General features: G+C 38.3%; 1 protein-coding gene across 1 annotated transcript in view; it reads right to left on the bottom strand.

The window, feature by feature from the left end:
- LOC122798750 (zinc finger protein OZF-like) overlaps positions 1-25,454 on the bottom strand; it is a 177,450-nt gene that overhangs the window by 142,767 nt on the left and 9,229 nt on the right. The window contains exon 2 of the mRNA XM_044067852.1: positions 11,331-11,457. Within this exon, the coding sequence (XP_043923787.1) occupies positions 11,331-11,457 (127 nt within the window). The remainder of the gene's footprint in view (positions 1-11,330; positions 11,458-25,454) is intronic.

The following is a 25,454-nucleotide window of genomic DNA, read 5'->3' as shown; positions in this document are numbered from 1 at the left end:
TGATATGTCACATCACAGTACTTTAATGATATGTCACATCACAGTATTTTAATATGTCACATCACAGTACTTTAATGATATGTCACATCACAGTACTTTAATGATATGTTACATCACAGTATTTTAATGATATGTCACATCACAGTACTTTAATGATATGTCACATCACAGTATTTTAATGATATGTCACATCACAGTACTTTAATGATATGTCACATCACAGTATTTTAATATGTCACATCACAGTACTTTAATGATATGTCACATCACAGTATTTTAATATGTCACATCACAGTACTTTAATGATATGTCACATCACAGTATTTTAATGATATGTCACATCACAGTACTTTAATGATATGTCACATCACAGTACTTTAATGATATGTCACATCACAGTATTTTAATATGTCACATCACAGTACTTTAATGATATGTCACATCACAGTATTTTAATGATATGTCACATCACAGTACTTTAATGATATGTCACATCACAGTACTTTAATGATATATCAAATCACAGTACTTTAATGATATATCAAATCACAGTATTTTAATGATATGTCACATCACAGTATTTTAATGATATGTCACATCACAGTACTTTAATGATATGTCACATCACAGTACTTTAATGATATGTCACATCACAGTATTTTAATATGTCACATCACAGTATTTTAATGTTATGTCACATCACAGTATTCTAATGATATGTCACATCACAGTACTTTAATGATATGTCACATCACAGTATTTTAATGTTATGTCACATCACAGTATTTTAATGATATGTCACATCACAGTACTTTAATGATATGTCACATCACAGTATTTTAATGTTATGTCACATCACAGTATTTTAATATGTCACATCACAGTACTTTAATGATATGTCACATCACAGTATTTTAATGATATGTCACATCACAGTACTTTAATGATATGTCACATCACAGTATTTTAATGTTGTGTCACATCACAGTACTTTAATGATATGTCACATCACAGTATTTTAATGATATGCCACATCACAGTACTTTAATGATATGTCACATCACAGTATTTTAATGTTATGTCACATCACTGTACTTTAATATGTCACATCACAGTACTTTAATGATATGTCACATCCACATCACAGTACTTTAATGATATGTCACATCACATTTTAATGATGTCACATCACAGTACTTTAATGATATGTCACATCACAGTATTTTAATGATGTGTCACATCACAGTACTTTAATGATATGTCACATCACAGTATTTTAATATGTCACATCACAGTATTTTAATATGTCACATCACAGTATTTTAATGTTATGTCACATCACAGTATTTTAATGATATGTCACATTACAGTATTTTAATGATATGTCACATCACAGTACTTTAATGTTATGTCACATCACAGTACTTTAATGATATGTCACATCACAGTACTTTAATGCTGCTGCTTCAATAGCAGGTTCCTGAGCATTACAAAACTGTACATTAGTTCATAGTTCCTTTCCCAGGCTACATCTCACTATAAATCATTTCTTATAAACTTATTTATTTTATTTTATTTATTTTACATTTGTTGACTGGGGTAGTCTAACTGGATATATGTCCATTTTCAGTAGAGGCCCGGGGAGAAAAGCTCCAAAAGGTACAATAGTGTCATGACTTACAATATATGCAATAGTAGGAAGTTACATTAAATACATTTAGAACAGGTATAAAATGTGGACAGAGTTGGCTAGAGAAAAGAAAAAAAAAAACTTAAGATGACATATACAAAAGACAAATAAGCAAGATTTGTTAATTTTACATCAGATGGCAGGTTACAGGTATACAAACATATGCTTACTTACAGTAAGGTAGAGGATGAAAACTTTTAGAGTAAGTAACAGCATGATCGAGTTGAGAAGAACTCTACTTTAGTATACAGGTAGAGTAGAAATAAAAGGAGTAGGAGATAGGGGAAAAAAGTTAGATGTTAGTCAGGGTTAGAGCAGGGACATAGCCAGTGTGTTTTGAGGTGCGAATGGGATGTTAGTCAGGGTTAGAGCAGGGACATAGCCAGTGTGTTTTGAGGTGCGAATGGGATGTTAGTCAGGGTTAGAGCAGGGACATAGCCAGTGTGTTTTGAGGTGCGAATGGGATGTTAGTCAGTGTTAGAGCAGGGACATAGCCAGTGTGTTTTGAGGTGTTCCTTAGGATATTTAACAGTGCGGAAGAAAGAGAAGAGAGTTCATTAGCTGGTTCCAGGTTTTTCCCACGGTGTTTGAGAATAACGCGTCTCCAGCCTTGTAGTTAGATTTGGTAGTGGAAACTAGAACCTTATTAGATGAGCATAGTGTTGCCAAGTTTTTGTATGGAGTAATCAGGTTGGTGAGGATCGGAGTATTCATAGGGTGGTAGAGAATCTTTTGGGTGATAGTAATTGTTGATATAGAAGCTGGTTTTGTAGTTCGAACCATCCCAGCTGTTTAAGGTTGTGACTGTGATGGGTTCTAAAAGGGGAGCCTGTGGCGAATCTGGCAGTGTTATTATAGCTGGTTGCAAGTTTGCTCAGGTTACTTTTAGATAGATTGGTATAAATGGCATAAATGGCAGAGGCATAAACCAGGGTAGAGATAAGGTGGGTCTGGGCAATGGTAGTTCTGGCCAATGGTGTGAGAAAGGTTTTGATTCTATAAAGGGAGCCTAGTTTTCTGTTGACTGATTTTATAGTAGCATTAATATGATCATCATAGTTAAGGTGTTGGTCTATTGTAATTCCTAGGAGATGGATTGCAGAGTCAGGGGATATGGTAGTTCCATTATTCGAGGTTACTGTGAAGTGACATTGTGGAGACTTTTGGGTAGGAGTAAAAAGCAATAGTTTTATTTTTTGGGGGTTCAGGTGGAGGCAATGTTGCATAAACCAATTTTCAACATTATTAAATACTATTTGGGTGAGGGACTGGAGTGAGGAAATGGAATTAGCAGCACAGATTAAGGTAGAATAATCTGCATATTGTATGCAGGTGGCTTGTGGAATGTTAGCTTTGAGATCATTGATAAAGACAGAAAAGAGAAGGGGACCTAATATTGAGCCTTGGGGCACTCTAATGTTTACAGGGAGGGGTGTTGATAAGTTGTTATCCCAGAGAACAGCTTGTTGTCCGTTATCTAAATAGGATTTAAACCAGAGTATTGCATGTGGGTCAAGCTCATGGGTTGTTAGTGTATCAATAAGTAGGTGATGGTTAACCATGTCAAAGGCTTTTGACAGGTCAATAAATAGTGTTGAGAAAAGAGAGTTATTATTGCTATTTTTGTTTATACAGTCAGAAAAGGATAGCAAGGCAGTGGTTGTACTGTGGTAAGGCCTAAAACCACGCTGACAGTTAGCAAGTAAGTTATTAGAAAGAAGGTGGAAAAGTAACTGACGGTGGATACATTTTTCCATTATTTTTGCTATTGGGGAGAGTAAGGCTATTGATCGAAAGTTAGAAAGTTCAGTAGAAAAGCCACCCTTATGCAGAGGGATGATGTGTGAGATTTTCCAGATAGAGGGAATTGTTCCTTCTATAATTGTTCTGTTTATAAGGATGGATATGGGATAGGCAATGGCTTTAGATGCTATTTGTAGATATTCAGCTGATAGACGGTCAGCTGAGGGGGTGCATGGTTTGAGTTTTTGAAGGAGAGAGCAGATGAGGGATGTAGGTACAGGTTGTAGATGAAAGGAAGGAGTTGTGCTATTTATGTTGTCTGATAGGCTAGTGCTAACAATGGGTAGTGTATTAGCTAGATTTTGAATTGCTTCGGTGAAATAGTTGTTGAAGGCATCAGCAATTTGCTTAGAGTTTTTCTGGGTAGTACCTGACGGGGTGGGTGTTTTAGAGTGCCCTGGCTGAAGCAATTTGTTAATGCCTGACCAGAACTTTTGCGGTTTATGCTGGTGCATTTGTTGTAGGTGATGGTTGAAGTTCTTTTTGTCAAGCAGAATTTCCTTTTTGGTAGAGTTTCTTAACTGTTTAAAGTAAAGATGGTCTGCTGGGTTTTTTGAAGCTCTCCATTTGGCCCATATTTTATTATGTAGGAGGATCTTTTGCCTAGTTTCTTTAGTGAGCTATGGAGCAACTTTGGTCCTCATACGGGCAGTGTGCGAGGGGGCATGGTAATCAGGGATTTGTAGGAATTTTGTATTGAAGTAAGATACAGCTTCATCCAGTTGAAGATGACATGGAGGTGACCAGTCATGTGTCTTAAGTTCATTTTGGAAGGTCTCTGGATTAAAGTGTTTTTTAGAGCGTGAGGTTTTGAAAATATTTGAATTGGGGTTATGAAGTTTTTGTTTAATTATGTAGGAGAGTGGTCACTAATATCATCTGGAAGGCTACCTGGTTGTAAGTATTGGGGCGACTATTTATAAGTATCCAGTCTAGTATTTTTTCTTTACTGCTTGGTTTGTGGATTCTAGTGGAGGTGGTTATAATTTGGGAAAAAACGTAAAGATTTATGTGGGTGGTAGGATTAGGGGAGATGCAGGAAGCCCAGTCTATATTGAAGTCACTTAGCACTATGGTTTCCCGAGGTAGGTGAGTGGATAGGCAACTGAGGATACTTGCAAGAGTATTAGTATTATTTCCAGGGGGAAGGTAGGAGCAAATTATATAGATAGATTTACAGTTGTTGATTTGAGGTTTGACAGTAAGGATTTCTGAATTAGTATTTGAGGGTAGGTATGTATTTATCTCAGACAAAAGAGGTACACACACTGCACAATATTTTAATTATTTATGCTTTGCATACTGTGCAGGTGGACTGATCCCAACTACCCTTTTCAGCAATGACTAGAGAGGCAAGGCACAAAAAGAGACAAGATAAATAAAACCACCGCAGCAGATGATGAATGCTCTGGTTGTAATATTTTAAAGTAGGTAAGAACTGGTTTCACATAAGTTGAAATTGTACACATAGCAAAGTGAAGATAGCAAAATTTCACTGAGGTATGTAAAATACCTTTATAAAAGTTGGTATCTTATTCATAACAATTTCAAATTTAGCTACATTCAGAGAAACAGGCAGCAATAAGACAGAAAAATCCATGTGAAACAGTATCACATTCATGTTCTAAAGTACAATGATAGATATTTCACAGTTAACGACCTAAATAAGATACTCATATTTATGAAGTGGAAGTAATCACTCGAGATATGATTCAATGGAGTACTGGAATAGAAAATTAAATTATTTACAATCACCTGGCTACCAAAGACGCTAGAAAATAATGTAGTACTGAAGGTTTTTTTCTTTTATCCCCCACAACCTTTTCCCAGCCCCCCAAGTGAGTATTCCACTGTAGACTATTTACAAACCTCCTCAAAAGGAGGGGAAATCCATAGGCGTTACATACTAGGTGGGACAAACAATATTTCTGTTTGTGAAATCACGTGTAGTAAGGGGGTGGGGGGACTGGTCCTTTATATACATATATATATATATATATATATATATATATATATATATATATATATATATATACACACAGCATGAACATTTGGATGTGCTTTTTAGGCATTCTGTTAGTTTATTCTGAAATTACTTGTAAACTGTAATCTGTCTGACTTGTATCGGGAAAAGATTCCTGTTAGTTGGCATGTTGGACTGAAATTCTTCTCACTGGTGACTTGTCCAAATGGTAGACAAGTTAATGTTAGGGTGCCACTGTTCTGATTTCTGAGACAGTCTGGGGAACATACAATCCAGAGTCTGCTTTTTAGTGATGGGCAGATGATATAATTTAAGATTTTAAGGGTAAGGAAGAATATAAGAAAAGTAGATCTTGCTGTGACTGGTAACCAGGGAGCATTTTGTACTGTAAGACAGTGATACTCTCTCTTAACTGTGGTGAAAGGCTCTTGAATCTGCATATGATATTTACTGATAATTGAATTCCAGTTGTTTTATTAGGTAGATTGTAGGGTGGTAATCAGAAGGTCACATTCATGCCTTGGGATGAATACATTCTTAGTAAGTTTTCTTTTGGTCTCTTTGTTAAATTGCAGATTTCACAGAAATCTGTGTAATGCCTGCTCGTCTTCTGGATTTGCCATTTTGTACAATATCAGTCTTCAGACCACTTTATGTCTGAATATGACCCATATATTTCAAACTTACCACACTTATTTTGCATTTTCTAACATTTTACTAGAAATTATGGTGCCTTATTTTATTTCAGCCACTTTGTGCATTTCTTGCCACACTCTTTTTTATCCAACTATATACATTTACAGATCATCAGCTGTGGTTAATATACCTTTAAGGACTTCAGTTCCTTGTACAATTGTTTGGTATGCTTCTGATACTGATGAAATACCAAAGAGATGTAGAAGAAATCATTCCCTTCCTAATGGAGAATGAATTACACAGAAGTTGAACATCTTATTTGAATTAGCTTTGACAGAAACCTTGGTTTACATCTAGTCCTAAAAATGACTAGGCATGTGGCACTGTTGAGATAATGTAAACAATGTTCTCTTTTAACAAATGTACTCAGACCTTGTGAAATCAGTAAAAATGCAAATCATATTTTGTTTTGCAACAGTAACCACAATACTCACCATTGTTAACTTGATTTTTATTATTTATCAAAAGTATATAAACAAACTGTTCTTTCATGTCATCAAGCAACCAACCATCAACAGTACAATAACTGATACAGCTAGTTAATTAAAGGACATACTGTTGAGGATTAAGTTATAGATTTCAGTACAATCAGGGTAGCGGTTGCCATAAGTCAGCACTAAGTGTTGTGAAAACAAAACAACTATGCAGCTTCTTAAAATGTACTTCCCAGTGAATTCTACACCCACCTACAAAATAACTGCTGCCAAGAAATAGCCAAAGACACAGCCAGCACTAAAAAGGATTCTTGTGCCCTTGTAAAGAATAAATGGCAAATTACTTTTAGGATTTCAAGAATTCCCAAACTTTTCTGTAATTGCTGCTATTTTTTCCTCTTCTTCATTAAAAGTGAAAGATAAATACCTTCAAGGTTTCTTCCGCTGTGAAATTCAGAAATCTGGCTCATTGCATGTTTTCAGAGTTCTCTGTTATTTTGTTCGCCATAAGGAATAAATCAAATTTCTGTTTCCAAACTTCCAGTTTTCTGATAAGTTGCAAGATTATCTTAACTGTTCAATGAACTTCCCACCAAAAATGTTTAACTGCAAAACTTTATGCATCTCTGATGGTTGTTAATGCTAGGAGTATTAATAAATAAGTCATTGTTTGTGAAACATGGTTAAAGAACAATGACTGGAAACCAGTTCTCTCAGGATATAAATGTTTTTACTGTAGCAGACATTCTAACAAAAAATCAGGTGGAGGTGTTATGACAGGGATTAAAGATTGCTATGAGATCTGTGATTACTACATGTTCAGTGATAACACCAACAGTATAGACTGTGCAATTGTAACAATAAAGACACCCCTGGAACATATAACAATTGTTGGAGTGTATAGACCACCAAAGTCAAGTGCAGATGACCTAGAGGAATTAATACATTTCTTGCATGAAACACAGGAGGGAAGAATCACATTAGGTGGGGACTTAAATTTACCAGAAACAGACTAGAATAATATTCATTCAACAACACTAGTAATGTTATTATTCACAGCGTATATTCAGGAACAACAATTACTTCAGATTGTAAAATAAACTACCAGGGGATGGAACATACCAGACATTGATTGTATTCCCAAAGAAATTACTGTTACTTCAAGTCCAATTTTACCACCATTGATGTGCAGTGAAAATGGGGTTATAAGGTTAATTTGTTGCTACATAATTTTGCCAAATTGAAATCTAAACCAATGCACAGTAGGTTAATTGTAGATTATATGGAAGCAAAACAGTCACTATGTAAAACTAACTGGAGTGAGGTGTTCAGTGGAAAAACCTGAAGATGGAATGTGAAAATTTTTGAATGAGAAATTGAGTGCAAAAAATAAAAACATGTTTAACATCAGGATCTAGGCATACATCAGAGGGATATCTTTCCATGACAAGATATCTGATTAAGGTGAGAGACAAAAAAATATAAGAAATGGAAGAGAGGTTGAACTACAACTTTGAAAACTGAAATAAACAAGCTGAACAAACAGATAAAACGTAGTGTAAGACAAGATCAAGAAAAAATTGAAGAAAATTTATATAAAGATATTGCGTATAGTAGGAAACCTTTTTATAGCTACATAAGATGTGGAAGGAGTAAAGAAATACAAATTGATAAACTCTGTGCATATTTTAAAATTTATTCTCAGACACAACAGATTACAGATGTATTTACAAAATCTTATGCAAAACAGTTTGACTCCATAAAAAGGGTGATAAGTTGTCTGAGTGACAACCAGGCAACTCCAGATACTGGAATCAAATAAGATTATATTGAAAAAGAACTACACAAACTGGATCCAAACAAAGCACAGGGATGAGACTGAATTAGTAACAATGACCTGAGAACACTTCAGCAAGAACTTACAGTACCATTATATCTATTTTTCATTAGGTCATTTAAATATGGGGAGAATCATCTAGATTGGAGGCATGTGTTTATTAAGCCTGTTTTTAAGGGAAAGGGGAGTAGGACAAACCTAGAGTCATACAGACGCTTACGTCTACTTTCATGTTGTGGAAAAACAATGGAGAAGGTAATATTGGGTAAGTTACTGTCAGAGCTGGATAGGGTGGGACTTGAAACCATACATCAGCATGCATATGTTGAAACCAGATCTATTACCACTTGTAATATGATGTTCTATAACAATATAATAACAGCTATGAATGACAACTTGTGCTGTGATGCAATTCATACAGATTTAACTTCAGCATTTGACAGGGTCATACACAAAACACTGATCAATAAATTAGTACAACTAGGTATTGATGTACTCTTGATAAGATGGATTGCTGCGTGGCTTACAAATAGGACAAGGCAAGTATCATACATCAAATGGATAAGTGAAATCCTTGGTTACAGTCAGGGTACCCCACAATGCTCTGTCCTAGGCCCTTACTTGTTAGATTGTATCTTTCAGACCTAACATTTTCATCTGAGGTGTTCTGCAGTCTATATGCAGATGACCTGAAATTGGATAAACTGATTACATGTTACAGATAAGGCATGTCTGCAAAATAACTTGACTAAATTGACCATTTGGGCACAGGAGAATAATATGCTTATAAATACAAGAAAAACTAAGCATATGAGATTTGGGAGACATAAATTGAAAGGTGAATATTTAATACAGCACACAATGATTGAAACTGTTGACTCATTTAAGGACCTGGGTATATGGGTAGATTCAGCTATGCGTTTTTCTAATCATGTCAACCAATTGGTTAGTGATAATTATGTTATGGAACTATAAGTTGTATACAAACAATTATAAAGTCTAGGAAATCAAAAATAATTAAGTCAATATTTGTTAGTCACATTACACCCAAACTTGAGTATGGAATAGCAATATGGAAGCTCTATATAGAACAAGCATCAGTAAACTGGATAGTACAGTGGAAATGTACCAAGGGCATCTATGGATGTGAAAATTTAAGTTATTATGAAAGACTAAAATATCTGAACTTGTACAGTGTCTTTTACAGATATCTAAGAAGAGATGTTATTCAAGTATATAGGGCATTTAGAGCCAACTATCTCTAGGAATGTCTGGAGTTATCAAAAAGAAGTAGCAAATCATCAGACAATCTGTGTAGAAGATTCTATAGGAATGAGAAGTGTACTAATTGGCTTTCTGACAGAACAGGCAATGCATGGACCAGACTATCAAATTACATTAAAGCAAGTACTAGTTTAGATATTTTTAAGAACAGCCTGGACACTTATTATGGAAACAAATGTTTTGATATATTGGCAAGCTAGAAGGGCATTAATGCCCGTGCTTTACTTATTTGTGTGCATGTACGTATGCATTTCTCCAGTCATGATACCATATATATTTATTTACACTTTGTTGGCTGGGTTAGTCCCAATAGGTCAATGGACTCTTTTCAAGGGAGACCTGAGGTGGTAGTTCATACTGAGTAGGGGAAGTCTGGGGAGGGGACTGGTGAGCTTGTCCTTCTCCTGGCCAGGGCACTGGTGAACTTGTCCTTCTCCTTTTGATAAGTACTGTGGGGTGTTTTACATTCAGCTGTGCTACTGCCAACTCAGGCAGATGGACCCTCCGTTTAACTTGTCAGTCACAGGATGACACACACAGGAGTGTAGTACCCCCCCCCCCCATGCTACAATGCAGTGTCAGTTTTGGAAAAGTAATGCAGATATCTAGTACAGGAATAAAACCCTATAACATGCAAATGTTTGTTATGATATACTAGCAACACAAACACTTTTGTTAAGTTTAAGCCTCCATGAGGTTTTTAATCTGATTGCCTTCTAGAAAAAAAAATGTGTACCACATGACATGCAATTCCCTGTAGCTTAGTCAGTAGTATATTTAAAGCTTACATCAATTACATTACAGCACAGATAGATAAAACAACTGTACGTTAATAAATGGCCACATGCAGTCTCTATTTCACTGTTATTTTGCAGTTATTATTTCATCATAATCATTTTACTAGAACATTAACTGTACTAGCAAAACATTTTACCCTAAATTAATTCTGAGGTGGAGGAGTTACTAATTTATTTATTTAAAAAATGGAATCTTGTTTTTAATTTAAAAATACAGGAAAATGGCGTTAACAGTATAGGGTGCCATGACAATGAGAGAGTAATATTAAAGAGTTATAGCAGTAAGATTTAAGTAATGAATAGTTTTACTGAGTACTGCGTTACTTAAAGTGTGTGACATTTGAATTTTACTACAGTCAAAATGAACATTTGGTTACCAGCTGTAATTTCCAGCAATGGGATTCTAAGCAATTATAAATAAAAAAATAACAAAAATACAAAGTGTGAAAAAAAAAAAAAGATAAGATTTAAGAAGCACACAGAATTTTAATGCTCAGAACCAAACCAACATTTCAGCAAATCCTTGTACTGGTTTTATGATTTCAACATTCTTACATGTATGTGTACCTCGTCAAGAAAGGGTGCAGCTCTAAGAATGGTGTCTTGCCTGTGTAATGTTGACAAATTCTTCACTGCATTATCATGTTACTAAATGAATCCTTTGGAAAATATACCAGTTTATCATTTACGACTTAATACTATACCGCAAATAAATATGAACAAAATCTAAATGCTACACTGCAGAGATATATGAATAATATCTGAGCTCTGTATAGATAAAGATACAACTCTGAGATTTTCTTACCAACATCTATCATATTATCGAAGTTCTGCAGCATCACTTCCCAGTGCAGCTTCTTCTCTTCTTTACTCAGCATCTCCCATTCCTCCCTTGAAAATTCAACAGCAACATCTTGAAGACTTTCTGGCACCTGAAAACACAAACAATTTATTTGTTCTGCAGTCCACTGTATAAACTGATGAAATTACTTTATTTCATCAAGCATTTTAACAACTGTGTCACTTCCTCACGGGTCTGTATCATCTGTTTGAAGTTTGAAAACTACGAACATTAAATAATTGAATTTAAATGTTCAAAGTTTCAAACATCGAACATATGAGGGAAAAAAAAAAACTAACTCTTGTAGGCAGGGGGGCAAGCCCCCCTGCACCCCCCACTTGCCCCGCTCTTTAAATATACCAACTCCGAGACCACACTACAGTACAGTAAGGGAAATCTTCCCTTAACCGCGCTATAATGCAGTCTCAGAGTTGGTATATTTAAAGAGCGGTGGGTGCAGGGGGGCTTGCCCCCCTGCCTACAACAGTCAGGTAAGTTCCCTTTCTTTTTTTTAAATCATATGTTCAATGTTTGGAACTTTGAACATTTAAATTTGATTATTTAACATTCAAAGTTTTCAAACTTCGAACATATGATATAGACCCCTTCCTCACCGTCTTCAAAATCCCACTAGCAACCATTTTTATCCATCACTAACAACAACCTGCATTTGAAGAAGACTATAGTTAACGTCAACATAACTTTAACAGAAAAAGAAAACAGCTTCAAAATGGGGAAAAGAAGCACACAAGAGCCAGGAAAACATGAAACATGTCATGATTTTACACACACACACATATATATATATATATATATATATATATCAAATTTATACACACACACACACACACACACATTATATATATATATATATTAGTGAATAATGACTGAGCCATGGAAATGCACTCCTGAGACTAGTGTGTGTCAGACAGTCTGATGTAGGAAGTCAATCTGGAATAGACAGGTAAACCATTTTCAACTAATAAGTAACAGTGGCCTCTAGAGCTATATTAGGGCAGCTACTCCCTGAAGAAGTAGGTTTCCCATCATCCAGGTCAACAGAGGATGAGATGGAGTGTTCAGAATAAAGGATTAAGGCAGACCTGAGAAGAGGCACAGAGACTGCCTAAGCCTTGGAGTCTGAAAGTGGAAGAGAGGTCTGTAATGCATGTAAGAGTTCTAAGGTGAAGGGGTTCACACTGTGTCAGCACTGCAAACACACTAAAAAGTTGCTTGTATTTGTCACAGTGCAGAGAAAGAGAGAAGAATATAACCTCAATACCCTTGTAGACTAACTGCTGTATAAAGTACTGTTTGATTTAACAACTGTTGTCATTTGGCTAAAGAGGTAAGTATAGCATTTGATTATAGCTGGTTTATTGGGTCTACTTTATTCTGTCGAAAGCTGAAAAGGGCGAATACAAATAGCGTGACACGTAAAGAGCAAACCACGAATACGAATGAACGAAACCGCAAAAAGAGAAGTGTCAAATTGTCATAGTTGGCCCAGCTGCAGTATAGCGCCATAAGGTAAGTGTGCGATAGTTACGGACCTTGGGGTTAGGGTGCGGGTAAAGGTAAGTGAATAGGTAGGTAATGTATGTAAGGTTTAGTGTAGGGTTTTGTTAAGTGTATGTGTGTGGAATATTTAGTTTGTTTGGGTAGAACTCCATAGGGGAAGTGTGTAGTAGTTATGGATCTTAGGGTTAGGGAGGTGTTAAGGATAGTGCAAAGATAGTTGTGTATGTGAGGTTTAGTGTAGGGTTAGCAGTAGGGTTTTGGTGGTTTAATTTAGGGTTAGAAGTAGGGTTTGGTTAGTGTATGTATGTGTTTTTTTTATTGTGTTTGGGTAGGTAGTGTGTTGCAGGCGTCGGGTTGGCCGACTAGGATGGTTCGATGTTTTAAATTTCGCGGTTTAGTACGTTCTGATGTATTCGTGGTTCGCTCTTTATGTGTCGCGCTATTTGTATTCGCCCTTTTCAGCTTTCGACAGAATAAAGTAGACCCGGGTTATCAAATAACATTTTGCATTGGCTGAAAGAAACAAATTTAATTGGTTTCAAAGACAATAAAACTGTATGTGCTGATGCAACTTGAAGCTAAAGCCTCTTACTTACAGGCTTGATTGCTGAGCTAATTTCACATTAATTGATGAACCACAGTTGACAAAAGAATAGCTTTTTATCACTGCAATGTCTGAAATTTGTTATTCTAAAGAAGTCCAAGTTGGTTTTCACCATAATTGAAAGGAATTTTATCCTTAAAGTTGCAGATAACATGCTCCAACCTCAGTGACAAGCTGAGTGTTGAAATTATAAAACAGTGGAACCATTAAACAGCGTGTCCATACAGAGATTTGTAATAGCCAAACAAATCATTCCTGTAGTAAAAAGGGTTGCTTTCAAGAACATTTAAACACATTTGTGCCCATACAGGGATTTCTTATCTGAAAATAATCCTTGTGGCAGTGAGAAAGGCTGACTTGAACAAAGTAAAACTGTTTTTTTTTTCCAGTTTGTGAAAATTGGGTAGAGATGGGTGAAGGCTGCCAGCTAGCCAGATAGAATTGTGCAGATAATTCTGTCATTTGTAAATATGAAATGTTGAACTTAAAACAATGTGGCAACATTGCCATCTGCTGTAAAGAAAGCTAAGTCAAGCAATTCATGTTGGTCCTTTGAAATTAAAATTATTTTATCACTTCCTTTGATGTTTTACAAGCCGGCTCCAGTACGGCTAGATGGGGGATTCCTGCGTATTGTTTTAAGGCTAAAGTTAATGACCAGAATTTACATGTGGAATGTCCGTTATTGCTCTAAGTGTAAAAGAATGTAAATGCAGTTAATGTGTAGCCTGGGAACTCTAAAGATGATGTAATGTTTATCAGAACTGGAGTTTCAATTTAAACAGTGAGAACCAGAGATTGTTAAGCATTTTTATCTAACTCAGCACTGCCTTATGCTCTCTTTATGTAAGTAGTATCTTAGAAGTGTGATTTCTTGTAGGAATAGCTAGAATTATAAAGATTAGACAAAGTGTTTTTCTGTTATATCAGAACTGTACTACGGAATTATTTTAAGTTTCTGTGTCATCTCTGAACTCTTTAATAGCACTGTGGTGTAGTAGTATTGTCTTGTGTTTTAAGTATTTATTATTAAATATGTTAAAAACCTTTTACCTGTGGCTGGTTTGTGTAGAGATAAGTAAGCTCTAGAGTACATTGCATGCTTATAAGTGATCCTGTACTAAGCCACTCTAATAAGCCTTAAGACTGATTAGTCACACTTACCAATTGGATAATAATATTGCACAGTAATAATTGGACACCCTTTTAAGGGCCTTTGGGTAGCTGATAATTATTAGCTGGTGGTGGCTGTAATTACTACTGTATAGTCTGGGTAAAGGGGCACAGCTGGAGAATCTGTGTCAGCCTTTCCCAGGAGTGTCTGTGAAGTTGTATAAATACTTAAAGTGTGTGTGTGTGTGTGTGTGTGTGTGTGTGTGTGTGTCAGTTACTTGGGCAGGGACACGAAGCACTGGTTGGACAGAGAGGGTAATGGAGGTTAACCTGCCAGCTAGACTGGGATCTGGACCCTATAGCTGTGCCAGTGGGGAGTATTACTGTGGACCTGGAGAGCAAGGGAGCAGCCAGCACCAGACTGACTGTGATCTCTGTGTGCACTTAAGGGAAATTGTACTTTACTGTGTGTATTTGTTATCCTTTCCTCTTATATGAGACGCCCTCTCTGGTGAGGATTGAGGCACCTTGATTGCTCGGCCAGGGTGCGGTCGTCACATGTGTTTGGTAGTGGTGGGACCCACTTCACATTTGTGGTGGCAGTGGATACCCACATCACATATTAATTAGTTGGCAAATACTAATTGGCTGGTAGTGGTGTGGGTAGAGTGAATCCTGTAGCTTATGTACAGTGATCTCTGAAGGTGTTTTGTACTCTAAATCAGCCACACAGTGAATACTTCAGAAAACAACGGTTTTATTTCTTTTGTTAGCTTAGTTAGTCAGGGTGAGCAGGCAGCATGTCAGCAGAGGAGTATGGAAAGCTGACAAGGAGCCAGCTGGTGGAGATGTGCCAGGCTAGGGGACTGGTGCATGGAAACCTGACTAAGGTAGACCTGATTGCAGCCTTGGTTACAGCTGCATCAGAAAACAGCATCCAGAAGGACAATCAGACTGGCAGTGGAGATATAATACCCTCAGAGAATGGACAGTTGAACCTTTCTGCGAAGGACAATCAGACTGGCAGTGGAGATACAAGATCTTCAGAGAATGGACAGCTCAACCTTTCTGCAGTGGACTTAAAAATCCAGCTGGAGCTAAAGAGACTTGAGTTGGAGGCCAGGTGTTTGGAGATAGAAGCTGAAGAAAAGGAGCGTCAGAGGAGGCATGAGACAGAAATGCTGATTCTTCCCCAGAGTCATGGCGGTAATGGTGAAGGGAATAACTGGACCCCCAGAAGCACAACAGGTCAGTAAATTTCTTCCACAATTTAAAGAGCGGGATAATTTTGATAGTTTCATTCATATGTTTTGAGAGGGTATGCAAACAGTATAGTGTTGACCAAAGGCTCTGGGTACGGTTCCTGACCCCCTTACTCCATGGGAAAGCTGTAACTTTTTATCAAAAATGCTTGACTCTGTCTATTTTGATTATACTGCTGTAAAAATGTCTTTTAGAATGTTTTAAGCTAACACCTTAAATGTATAGGAAAAGGTTTTGTGAGCATAGACGCAAGACAGATGAAAGTGTGTGTGAATATGTTGCTGAACTGAGCACTTATTTTCATAGCTGGTGAGTGGATGCCAGGTCACCACTTTTGAAGGGCTGGCAGACCTTTTGGTGAGGGAACAAGCCCTTAGCACTTTGCCTGAGGACATGAGGATCTGGTTAGCTGATAGACAATGTGCCACTTCAGATGAGTTGGGGAAGAAGGGAGACTTATACCTGGCAAGCAGGGCAGCCCTGCACAAGAAGGGGACCCCCAAGTACTGCTCATGGGTCTAAAGGAACCCATGGTGGGCAGCACAGACTGCCCCAACAGAATCTGCCAGTAGCAGCGGAAGCCACTAGTGCAAGGACACGTCCAGGAGCTACGGTTAAATGTTTTAATGCAGCCAGTGGGGCCATGTGGTATACAGATGTCCATGGAGGCAAGGTGGGGAAACAAAGCTGAGGGAGCCAGTAAGTGGGAAACACAAAATACCAATAGTAGGTTGTCTTGCGACAACAAGGGTACCAAACTACCACCAGAGGTTATATCCTATTGTAGTGAATAGCAAAGAGGCCATTGCCAAGAGAGACACAGCCTCTGATATAACCAATGTAAAGCCTGCAATGGTTACAGAGGAGCACTACTTGCCTGGGCAGTCTACTCCAGTCAGGGCTTTAGGAGGGATCCCATTCCAAATACCTTTGGCTAGGGTTCACCTTGACTGGGAGGGTGGAAAAGGAAGCCAGCAAGTAGGTGTGTTTGAGGATATACCTGCAGATGTCCTGACAGGGAATGATTTTGATAGTGCAGTACCCTCTGCTTGCGGAGTTACACGCAGTCAGGCTTGGAGACAAGCATATGGGTCTGGTAGCCTGGGGGAGACCAAGAATGACTGCATATTTGCAGCCAGGACTGCTGAGGTGGTTACTTCAGGGAGGGAGCTACTCTGCAGCAGTAAGACTGAATGTGAGCCACAGCTACTTATGGGTACTGATGGTCCCTTGGACAGAGTGACTGCAAAGATAGAGGTGAGCAGTAGTACTCAGGCTGACAGTGAGACACCACTGTCAGTGGATGCCAGACTTCCTGTGGAAGGGGAGCTGGGAAGGGTTACAAGGAGAGAGTTGAGACAGGCTCAGCTCTCAGACCCTACATTGCAAGACCTGAGGCAGGTAGCTAGGGAGGCACCCGATTCTCAAGAGAAGGGAGAACTTGTATACTGAGACAAAGGGTTACTATACAGAGAGTGGACCCCTGAGGGAGGGCTAGAAGGTGAGAGAGTACAGCAGTTGGTAGTGCCTAGAATCTACCCTCTGGCTCTCCTAGCCATAGCCCATGATATTCCCTTTGCAGGTCATATGGGCATAAAACATACAAAGAGGTGTGTATGGGGGGCAAAACCAGAAGTCACATTATTTGAACAAAAATCGCAGGACCAGTTCATGGCACCGCTAGTAGATGAGGTTTTTGACCACACACAAGTTGTTAACAATGATATACATGGTTGTTTAACAATAGATAGTGATGATGTTCAAAATAATCATGTTGTTAACAATCATGATTATATACAGATTATTGATGAATTATCTGGTTGTGATGATGATATTAGTGTGACACAGAACTATGTCAATGAGAGTGTATGTTCCATTATTGTTGATGGAGGTTACTGTGTATACAATTTTACTGAGTTGATGGTTGATGTAAGCTATGTAAACCTTTTTAAAAAGAGTTTTAAATTTGTTCCAAAATTTAGATCTGACATTGGTAAAATTTTGATTAATTTAAAACTTTTCACAAGGAAATTGAATTTGAGGATGTTTTTAAGAATAGGAACATGCAGATTGGTAACGAGTATTTAACACTTAAGAGACAGAGTACTTTTATACCCCCACAGAATCCTATTATCCAAGTATTTGAGAGGTTATGTGACACTCAAATTCGGAGAATTGTTCAAAAAGAAAGAATTACAGCATATAACCTTACTATGGCTGAGAAATTTTGTTTAAAAGAACTTACAACAACAGACAAATATAGGGTTATGAAACCCGACAAGGGTGGGGGTGTAGTTGTAATGAACAAAGAGGACTACTTTAACAAAATTACAACTATGTTAAACGACAATAATACATATGAAAAGGTGTCAAGACATGAAATGAATAGAGCATATACCAAATTGGATCGGATCATGTATGAATACTTGATGGATGGAGTTATAACTAGGGATGAATACAATTTTCTCAATGTGGAACATCATATTACTCCATCCATTTTTGGTATTCCAAAAATTCATAAAAGCATTCATGACCCACCATTTAGACCCATTGTTTCAGTCAGAGGGTCCAAAACTGAGGCTATGGCTTCATTTATTGATTTTCACTGTAAGGATGTTTTACGTAATCTGGATCATATTGTTAAGGATTCATGGCACTGTCTGGACAAAATTAGAACTAGGCTTGGTGGAATAAACCAGGGTTTTTTTATGGTGACTATTGATATTGTGAGTCTTTTCACTGCTATACCACACAAGCAAGGTTTGGAGATGTTTGAAGCGAGCCTACTCAAGTTTGGTACATTTAGTAGTGATAAATGTAGATTCATTAAGGAACTAATGGAACTAGTTCTTGAAAATAATTTTATGTTCCTGAACGGCGAATATTTCAGACAAAAAATGGGTGTAGCAATGGGGGCACTGTGTGCCCCGATATATGCCAATATGGTGTTAGCATTTTGGGAGACACAAACGATTTTTTCCTCATGTTTCTGGGATGATGTGGTTTTATACTTGAGGTTTTTGGACGACATTTTGATTTTTTGGAAGGGTACTAAAGAAAGATTTACTGAGTTTGAATCATTCCTGAATACTACAACAACCTTCCTGAGTTTTACCAGTAAGATGGTTGACAATTATTGTGAATATCTTGATATTTTATTGTATAAAAACAATGACACGCTAGATACTAATATTTATAGGAAAAAAACACACTCCAATTCTTATTTACATTTTGATAGTTGTCACCCTTACCATCAAAGGAAGAATTTGGTCAAAGGACAGATGGTAAGATTATCTAGAATTATCAGTGACGATAAAGTTTTCCTTGATGAAATGAAATTCTTGTCCAGCATGTTTTCTGATAGAGGATATCCTAGTGAACTGATTAACAATATCAGTAACGAGATACGGATCAAAAGAAATCATGTTTACCAACCTATTATTAAATTTGGTCTTTCTAACACCACTAGTACAAACAGACCACCATTTGGTAATGACATTCTAGTCATCCCTGATAATGATACATCCATGAAGATAAAAAATGCTGTAAGGGATTGTTGGTGTAGTGTATTCATGAACCAGGGTGAATACACTGATATTCTGTTTTTTTTTGCCAAAAATTACATACAGTAGAGGCATGAATCTGAAAGAGTATTTTGAATCAACACAGAGTATGAATACATATGTTAGGTCTAAGATGGGTAAATGTGGGTTTTGTCATTTCTGTAGATTCATTAATGATGGTCCATATGTAGTAGTTCCTAACTATGGTAAAACCATCAGATGCCCGGGACATTGTAATTGCAAAACAAAAATGGTAATATACCTTGCTACCTGCTCTACATGTCCGGCATATTATGTTGGGAAAACCATTAAGATGCTAAAAGACCGAATAGGTGAACATGTTAGGGACATTAAAAATAAGAAGGATACCAGTGCATTGTATTTACACAGCACAAGATGCGACAATTTTAAAAGGTTTCTATTTTTTGTTATTGATAGAATACCTTTTAACAACAATAAGGGTGGTGATGAAAAATCACTATTAGAGGTTAAGGAATGTTTGTGGCAGCACATACCCTGGTATTAATGACTCTATTTCCATAGCCAGTGTACTTAAATACAAATCGCTATTCTTATAGGTTTTAGAGTTATACAGCTTATTATATACATTTTTCATTTTACACCTTTTCAGGTTTTTATTATTTATGCATTGTGTGTTTTATTTCATTTCATTTCATTTTATTTTGTGTGTAAATTATTAAATTATTATATTGATTATTATTAAATTATTGAACCAGCTAAAGTATTATATTTAAAATCAGGTTGCATTTTTAATTGCATTCTAGTATTTAGTACTTTGTAATTTTTAGTTATTATTTGTATCATGATTTTACATATTAGGTGTCTGAGCATCAAATAGAAGTGTTTAATTAACTAATTGAATAATTATTTATTGATGCACCTATTTAAACTGAGAATTTTATGAATGACATTGTACTCTGATGATGCCCACTGTTTGGGTTAAAGCGCTTAGTACTTGGTCGGATTTCAAGCAATAAACCTGAGTTCTGCAAGTGTATTTGGTTCGTCTTGAATGTTTTATAAAACATACAAAGAGGTGTGTTATGCAAAACTTCTATTGGCCTGGAATTTCCAGAGATGTAACAGGGTACTGCAGGACCTGTGAGCAGTGCCAAAAGGTAGGCAAGACAGGAGATAAGATGAGAGCTTCTTTGATGCCTTTGCCTGTGATTGAGGAGCCATTTCAGAGGGTAGCTATGGGTATTGTGGGTCTTCTGAGTACCCCAAGTTCCACAGGGAAAAAGTATATCCTAGTGGTAGTGGATTATGCTATCCGATACCCTGAGACAGTGGCTTTGTCCTCCATTGAGGCAGAGAAGGTGGCAAATGCTTTGTTAGAGATTTTAAGCATTGCAGGTTTCCAAAAAGAAATACTGTCTGATAGAGGTGCTGATTTCATGTCAGACCTGCTGACTTGTCTGTGGAAGTCCTGTGGGGTGAAGCACATGAAGACCACCCCTACCATCACCAGACTAATGGCCTTGTGGAGAGGTTAAACTCTACAATCAAGTCCATGCTACAGGCATTTGCAGATCAGCTTAAGAGGGAGTGGGACAAACGTTTGCCCCATCTGTTTGCTTACAGAGAGGTTCCCCAGGAATCCACAAGTTTTTCACCCTTTGAGTTGCTGTATGGGCATAGGGTGAGGGGACCTCTAGATTTCATTTGAGATGAGTGGGAAGGTGAGTCCATGCCTCACAAGAAGTCTGTTGTGGCATATGTCCTAAACCTCAGGACAAGGCTCAGGGAACTCATGGGCCTGGCCCAGGAGAACGTGGCAGAAGCCCAACAACAGAAAAAGGTGTGGTATGACAGGAATGCTCGAGTTAGAGCATATGCTGTGGTGCAGCAGGTAATGGTTCTCATTCCTGTCAGACACAACAAGCTGAAAGCAGCTTGGGAGGGTCCCTACAAGGTGGTAAGAAAGGTAAGTGATGTTAACTACATGGTGGAACTGCTAGGCAGATGGCAGGGGCACAAATTGTACCATGTTAATATGATGAAACCTTACCATGATAGGAAGGCCCTTGTGCTGAGCATTTGTAGTGGATTGCAGGACGAGTCTGAGGGAGATCTGGGGACTGATCTCCTCAGTGAGGTTTGGGCTGACACCTCCGTGGAAGGGGTAGCAATGTTCCAGCAGCTATCTCCTACCCAGGTTCGAGAAATCTGAGCAGTGCTGCAGGAATTTGGGGACATGTTCATTGGGAAACCAGGGTGCACCCACCTGGTGCAGCACCAGGTGGATAAAGGACTCCAAAGGCCTATTAGGCAGACCCTTTATAGGGTGCCTGAGAGAGTCAAACAGACTCTGAGGGAGGAGGTACAAAAGATGTTGGAACTAAGGGTGATTCAAGAGTCCAACAGTCCCTGGGCCTCCCCTGTAGTGCTGGTGCCAAAGAAGGATGGCAGCACCAGGTTCTGTGTGGATTACAGAAAATTAAATAGTCACACAGAGTCGGATGCTTACCCCATGCCTAGGACAGATGAGGCCCTAGAGCAGTTGGGTGGGGCTAAGTATCTTACAACCATTGATCTTACCAAGGGTTACTGGCAGGTGCCCTTGACTCCCAATGCTAGAGAGAAGTCAGCCTTTGTGACTCCTTTTGGCTTGTATGAGTTCACAAAGATGCCCTTTGGGATGAAGAATGCCACAGCAACTTTCCAGAGGCTGGTAGATAATATCCGAGCAGGAGCAGGAGGGTTTGCCCTTGCTTACCTAGAGGATATTGCCATCTACAGCTATTCCTGGCCAGAGAACCTTCAGCATGTCTGGGAGGTGCTGGGCAGACTACAAAGGGCAGGGTTGACCATTAAGCCGAGCAACTGTCAGGTGGGTATGGCAGAGGTCTCCTACCTAGGACATAGAGTAGGGAGTGGTAAGATAAAGCCAGAACATGCCAAAGTGGAAGCCATTCCTGTTACCAAAAAGTAGGTGAAGGCATTCATAGGGACAGCAGGGTACTACAGAAAGTTTGTCACTAGTTATAGTACCATAGCTGCTCCCCTCACAGACCTGACAAGGAAGAACAGGCCAGCTAAGGTAGTGTGGACCCCAGCATGTGAGCAGGCATTCCAGAAGCTTAAAGAAGCTTTGGAAGGACCCCATGTGTTAGCCAGTCCATTTTACAGCAAAGAATTTGTTGTGCAAGTGGATGCTTCGAACCACAGGGTGGGGCCTGTACTTAGCCAGATTTCTTCAGAGGGGGAAGAACACCCAGTGGTTTATCTCAGTCATAGGCTCCAACCCAGGGAGGAATACTATGCAGCTGTAGAAAGGAAATTTCTAGCCATAGTGTAGGCATTGCAGAAACTTCATCCTTATCTGTATGGAAGAAAATTCACTGTTATGACAGATCACAACCCTCTAACATGGTTAAACAGAGCCAGTCAGCAAAATGCCAAGGTGCTAAGATGGAGCCTGGGGTTGCAAGCATATGATGTGTCAGTGCAGCAACGCAGTGGAGTAGCAATGTCAATGCAGATGGGCTCTCAAGACAGGGAATGGGGTGAGGTACAGTTAGAAAGACCTAACCCTCTCAAGTGGCGTTTCTCAAGGGTCACTTGAAAAACTAGCTTGAGTTCTCTGGGGTGGGGATGTGAAGATTGGGTAGAGATGGGTGAAGGCTGCCAGGCTAGCCAGATAGACACAATTCTATCATTTGTAAATGTGAAATGTTGAACTTAAAACAATGTGGCAACATTACCATCTGCTGTGAAGAAAACTAAGTCAAGCAATTCTTGTTGGTCCTTTGAAATTAAAATTATTTCATCACTGCCTTTGATGTTTTACAAGCCGGCTCCAGTCCAGCTGGATGGGGGCTTCATGCTTATAAGTGATCCTGTGTATTGTTTTAAGGCTAAAGTTAATGGCCAGAATTTACAAGTGGAATGCCCTTTATTGCTCTAAGTTTAAAAGAATGTAAATGCAGTTAATGTGTAGCCTAGGAACTCTAGGAAGGGTGAAAAAGATGATGTAATGTTTATCAGAACTGGAGTTTCAATTTAAACAGTGAGAACCAGAGATTGTTAAGCATTTTTGTCTGACTATCTAACTCAGCACTGCCTTATGCTCTCTTTATGTAACTAGTATCTTAGAAGTCTGTTTTCTTGTAGGAATAGATAGAATTATAAAGATTAGACTAAGTGTATTTCTATTATGTCAGAACTATACTACGGAATTGTTTTAAGTTTCTGTGTGATCTCTGAACTCTTGAATAGCACTGTGGTGTAGTAGTATTGTCTTGTGTTTTAAGTATTTATTATTAAATATTTTAAAAACCTTTTACCTATGGCTGGTTTGTGTAGTGATAAGTAAGCTCTAGAGTACATAGCATGCTTATAAGTGATCCTGAACTAAGTCACTCTAATAAGCCTTAAGACTGATTAGTCACACTTACCAATTGGATAATAATATTGCACAGTAATAATTGGACACCCTTTTAAGGGCCTTTGGGTAGCTGATAATTATTAGCTGGTGGTGGCAATAATTACTACCGTTTAGTGTGGGTAAAGGGGCACAGCTGGAGAATCTGTGTCAGCCTTTCCCAGGAGTGTCTCTGAAATTGTATAAATACTTATCTCAAAGTGTGTGTGTGTCAACTACTTGGGCAGGGACACGAAGCACTGATTGGACAGAGAGGGTACTGGAGGTTAGCTTGCCAGCTAGGCTGGTATCTCGATCCTACAGCTGTGCCAATGGGGAGTCTTACTGGGGACCTGGAGAGCAAGGGAGCATCCAGCCCCAGACTGACTGTGATATCTGTGTGCACTTAAGGGAAATTGTACTTTAGTGTGTGTATTTGTTATCCTTTCCTCTTATATGAGATGCCCTCACTGGTGTTAGTGGTGAGGATTGAGGCTCCTTGACTGCTGGGCCAGGGTGCGGGCGTCACACAGTTACTGAACTTTTCCTGGGCAATACCTGCTTTTTTCTGTTGGCAAACGTTTCCTGACAATTGTAGCTGCTGAACTCCCTACAAAACTAAGAAATTACCAATGGTTTTGCTATTATTATTCCTGTCATGGAGAAATTAACTAAGATTTTTTTAAAACTCTTAATAAAATGTTGCGCTTTTTTGCATTTTTAAGGAAACCTAATTTTGCTAATTTATCCTGTGTCAGCCTGACTTGTAATTGCAGTTAAGAAAGCATAAATTAACAATGCAGATGTACATAATATGCTACTGTCCAGTGCTGTCCACCAGCCTAAATCTCATTTTGAAACTGTAGCTAGACCCTTAAGTAAATAATGCAAGTAAAAGTATGTAAATTCTGTCTGCAGATAACTGAAAAAGGGCAAACCCTATCATCAACAGAAAGGAATTGTTTCAGAGTGACCACTCACGGACAGAACCCACATGGTGAAAGTTGCAGGAGCTAGGTCCGACTCTAAACCAGTTACAAGTGGTGTTCCCCAGGGCTCAGTCCAAGGACCCCTCCTGTTTGGCATATACTTCTCAAAGGTACAGGCAAGCACAAGAGGACTATGGCTGACCAAGTTCACAGACGACTGCAAACTAGGGGCTATAACTGACTCTCTGGCTGACACAGACATCCTCCAAAAGGGTCTCACTGAGACAGATACCTGGTGTCAAAATCATGGCCTCAAGCTAAATGCCAAAAAGTGCATAGTCATCCCCTTTGGAAAAAACAAAGTACCCACAAACTACCACATAGGTAGTAGTCCCCTAAATACGGAAGACATAATAAGGGATCTGGGGACCCAAGTAGATAGTAATCTCTCCTTTGATAATCACATTACCAAAGTGGTTAGAAAATCCTTCTATGTGGCCCACCTAATCACAAAAGGGTTCGCATCCAGATCAAAAGAGGTCATTGTGCCCCTCTACTCATCACTCATCAGACCAATCATAGAGTACAACGCCCCATTTGGGATGTACCTTACAAGATACCTGCAACAGCTGGAAAGACCACAGAAGTACATCAGCAAGAGTATCACTGGCCTCAAACAGATGCCCTATTCAGCTCGACTGAAGAAAC

This window comes from Protopterus annectens, chromosome 3.part1 (assembly GCF_019279795.1).
Source record: "Protopterus annectens isolate FY-2018-M chromosome 3.part1, PAN1.0, whole genome shotgun sequence".
Lineage (NCBI taxonomy): Eukaryota > Metazoa > Chordata > Ceratodontiformes > Protopteridae > Protopterus > Protopterus annectens.
Note: the sequence above shows the minus strand (reverse complement) of the source record. Positions and strands in the feature narration are given on the sequence as shown.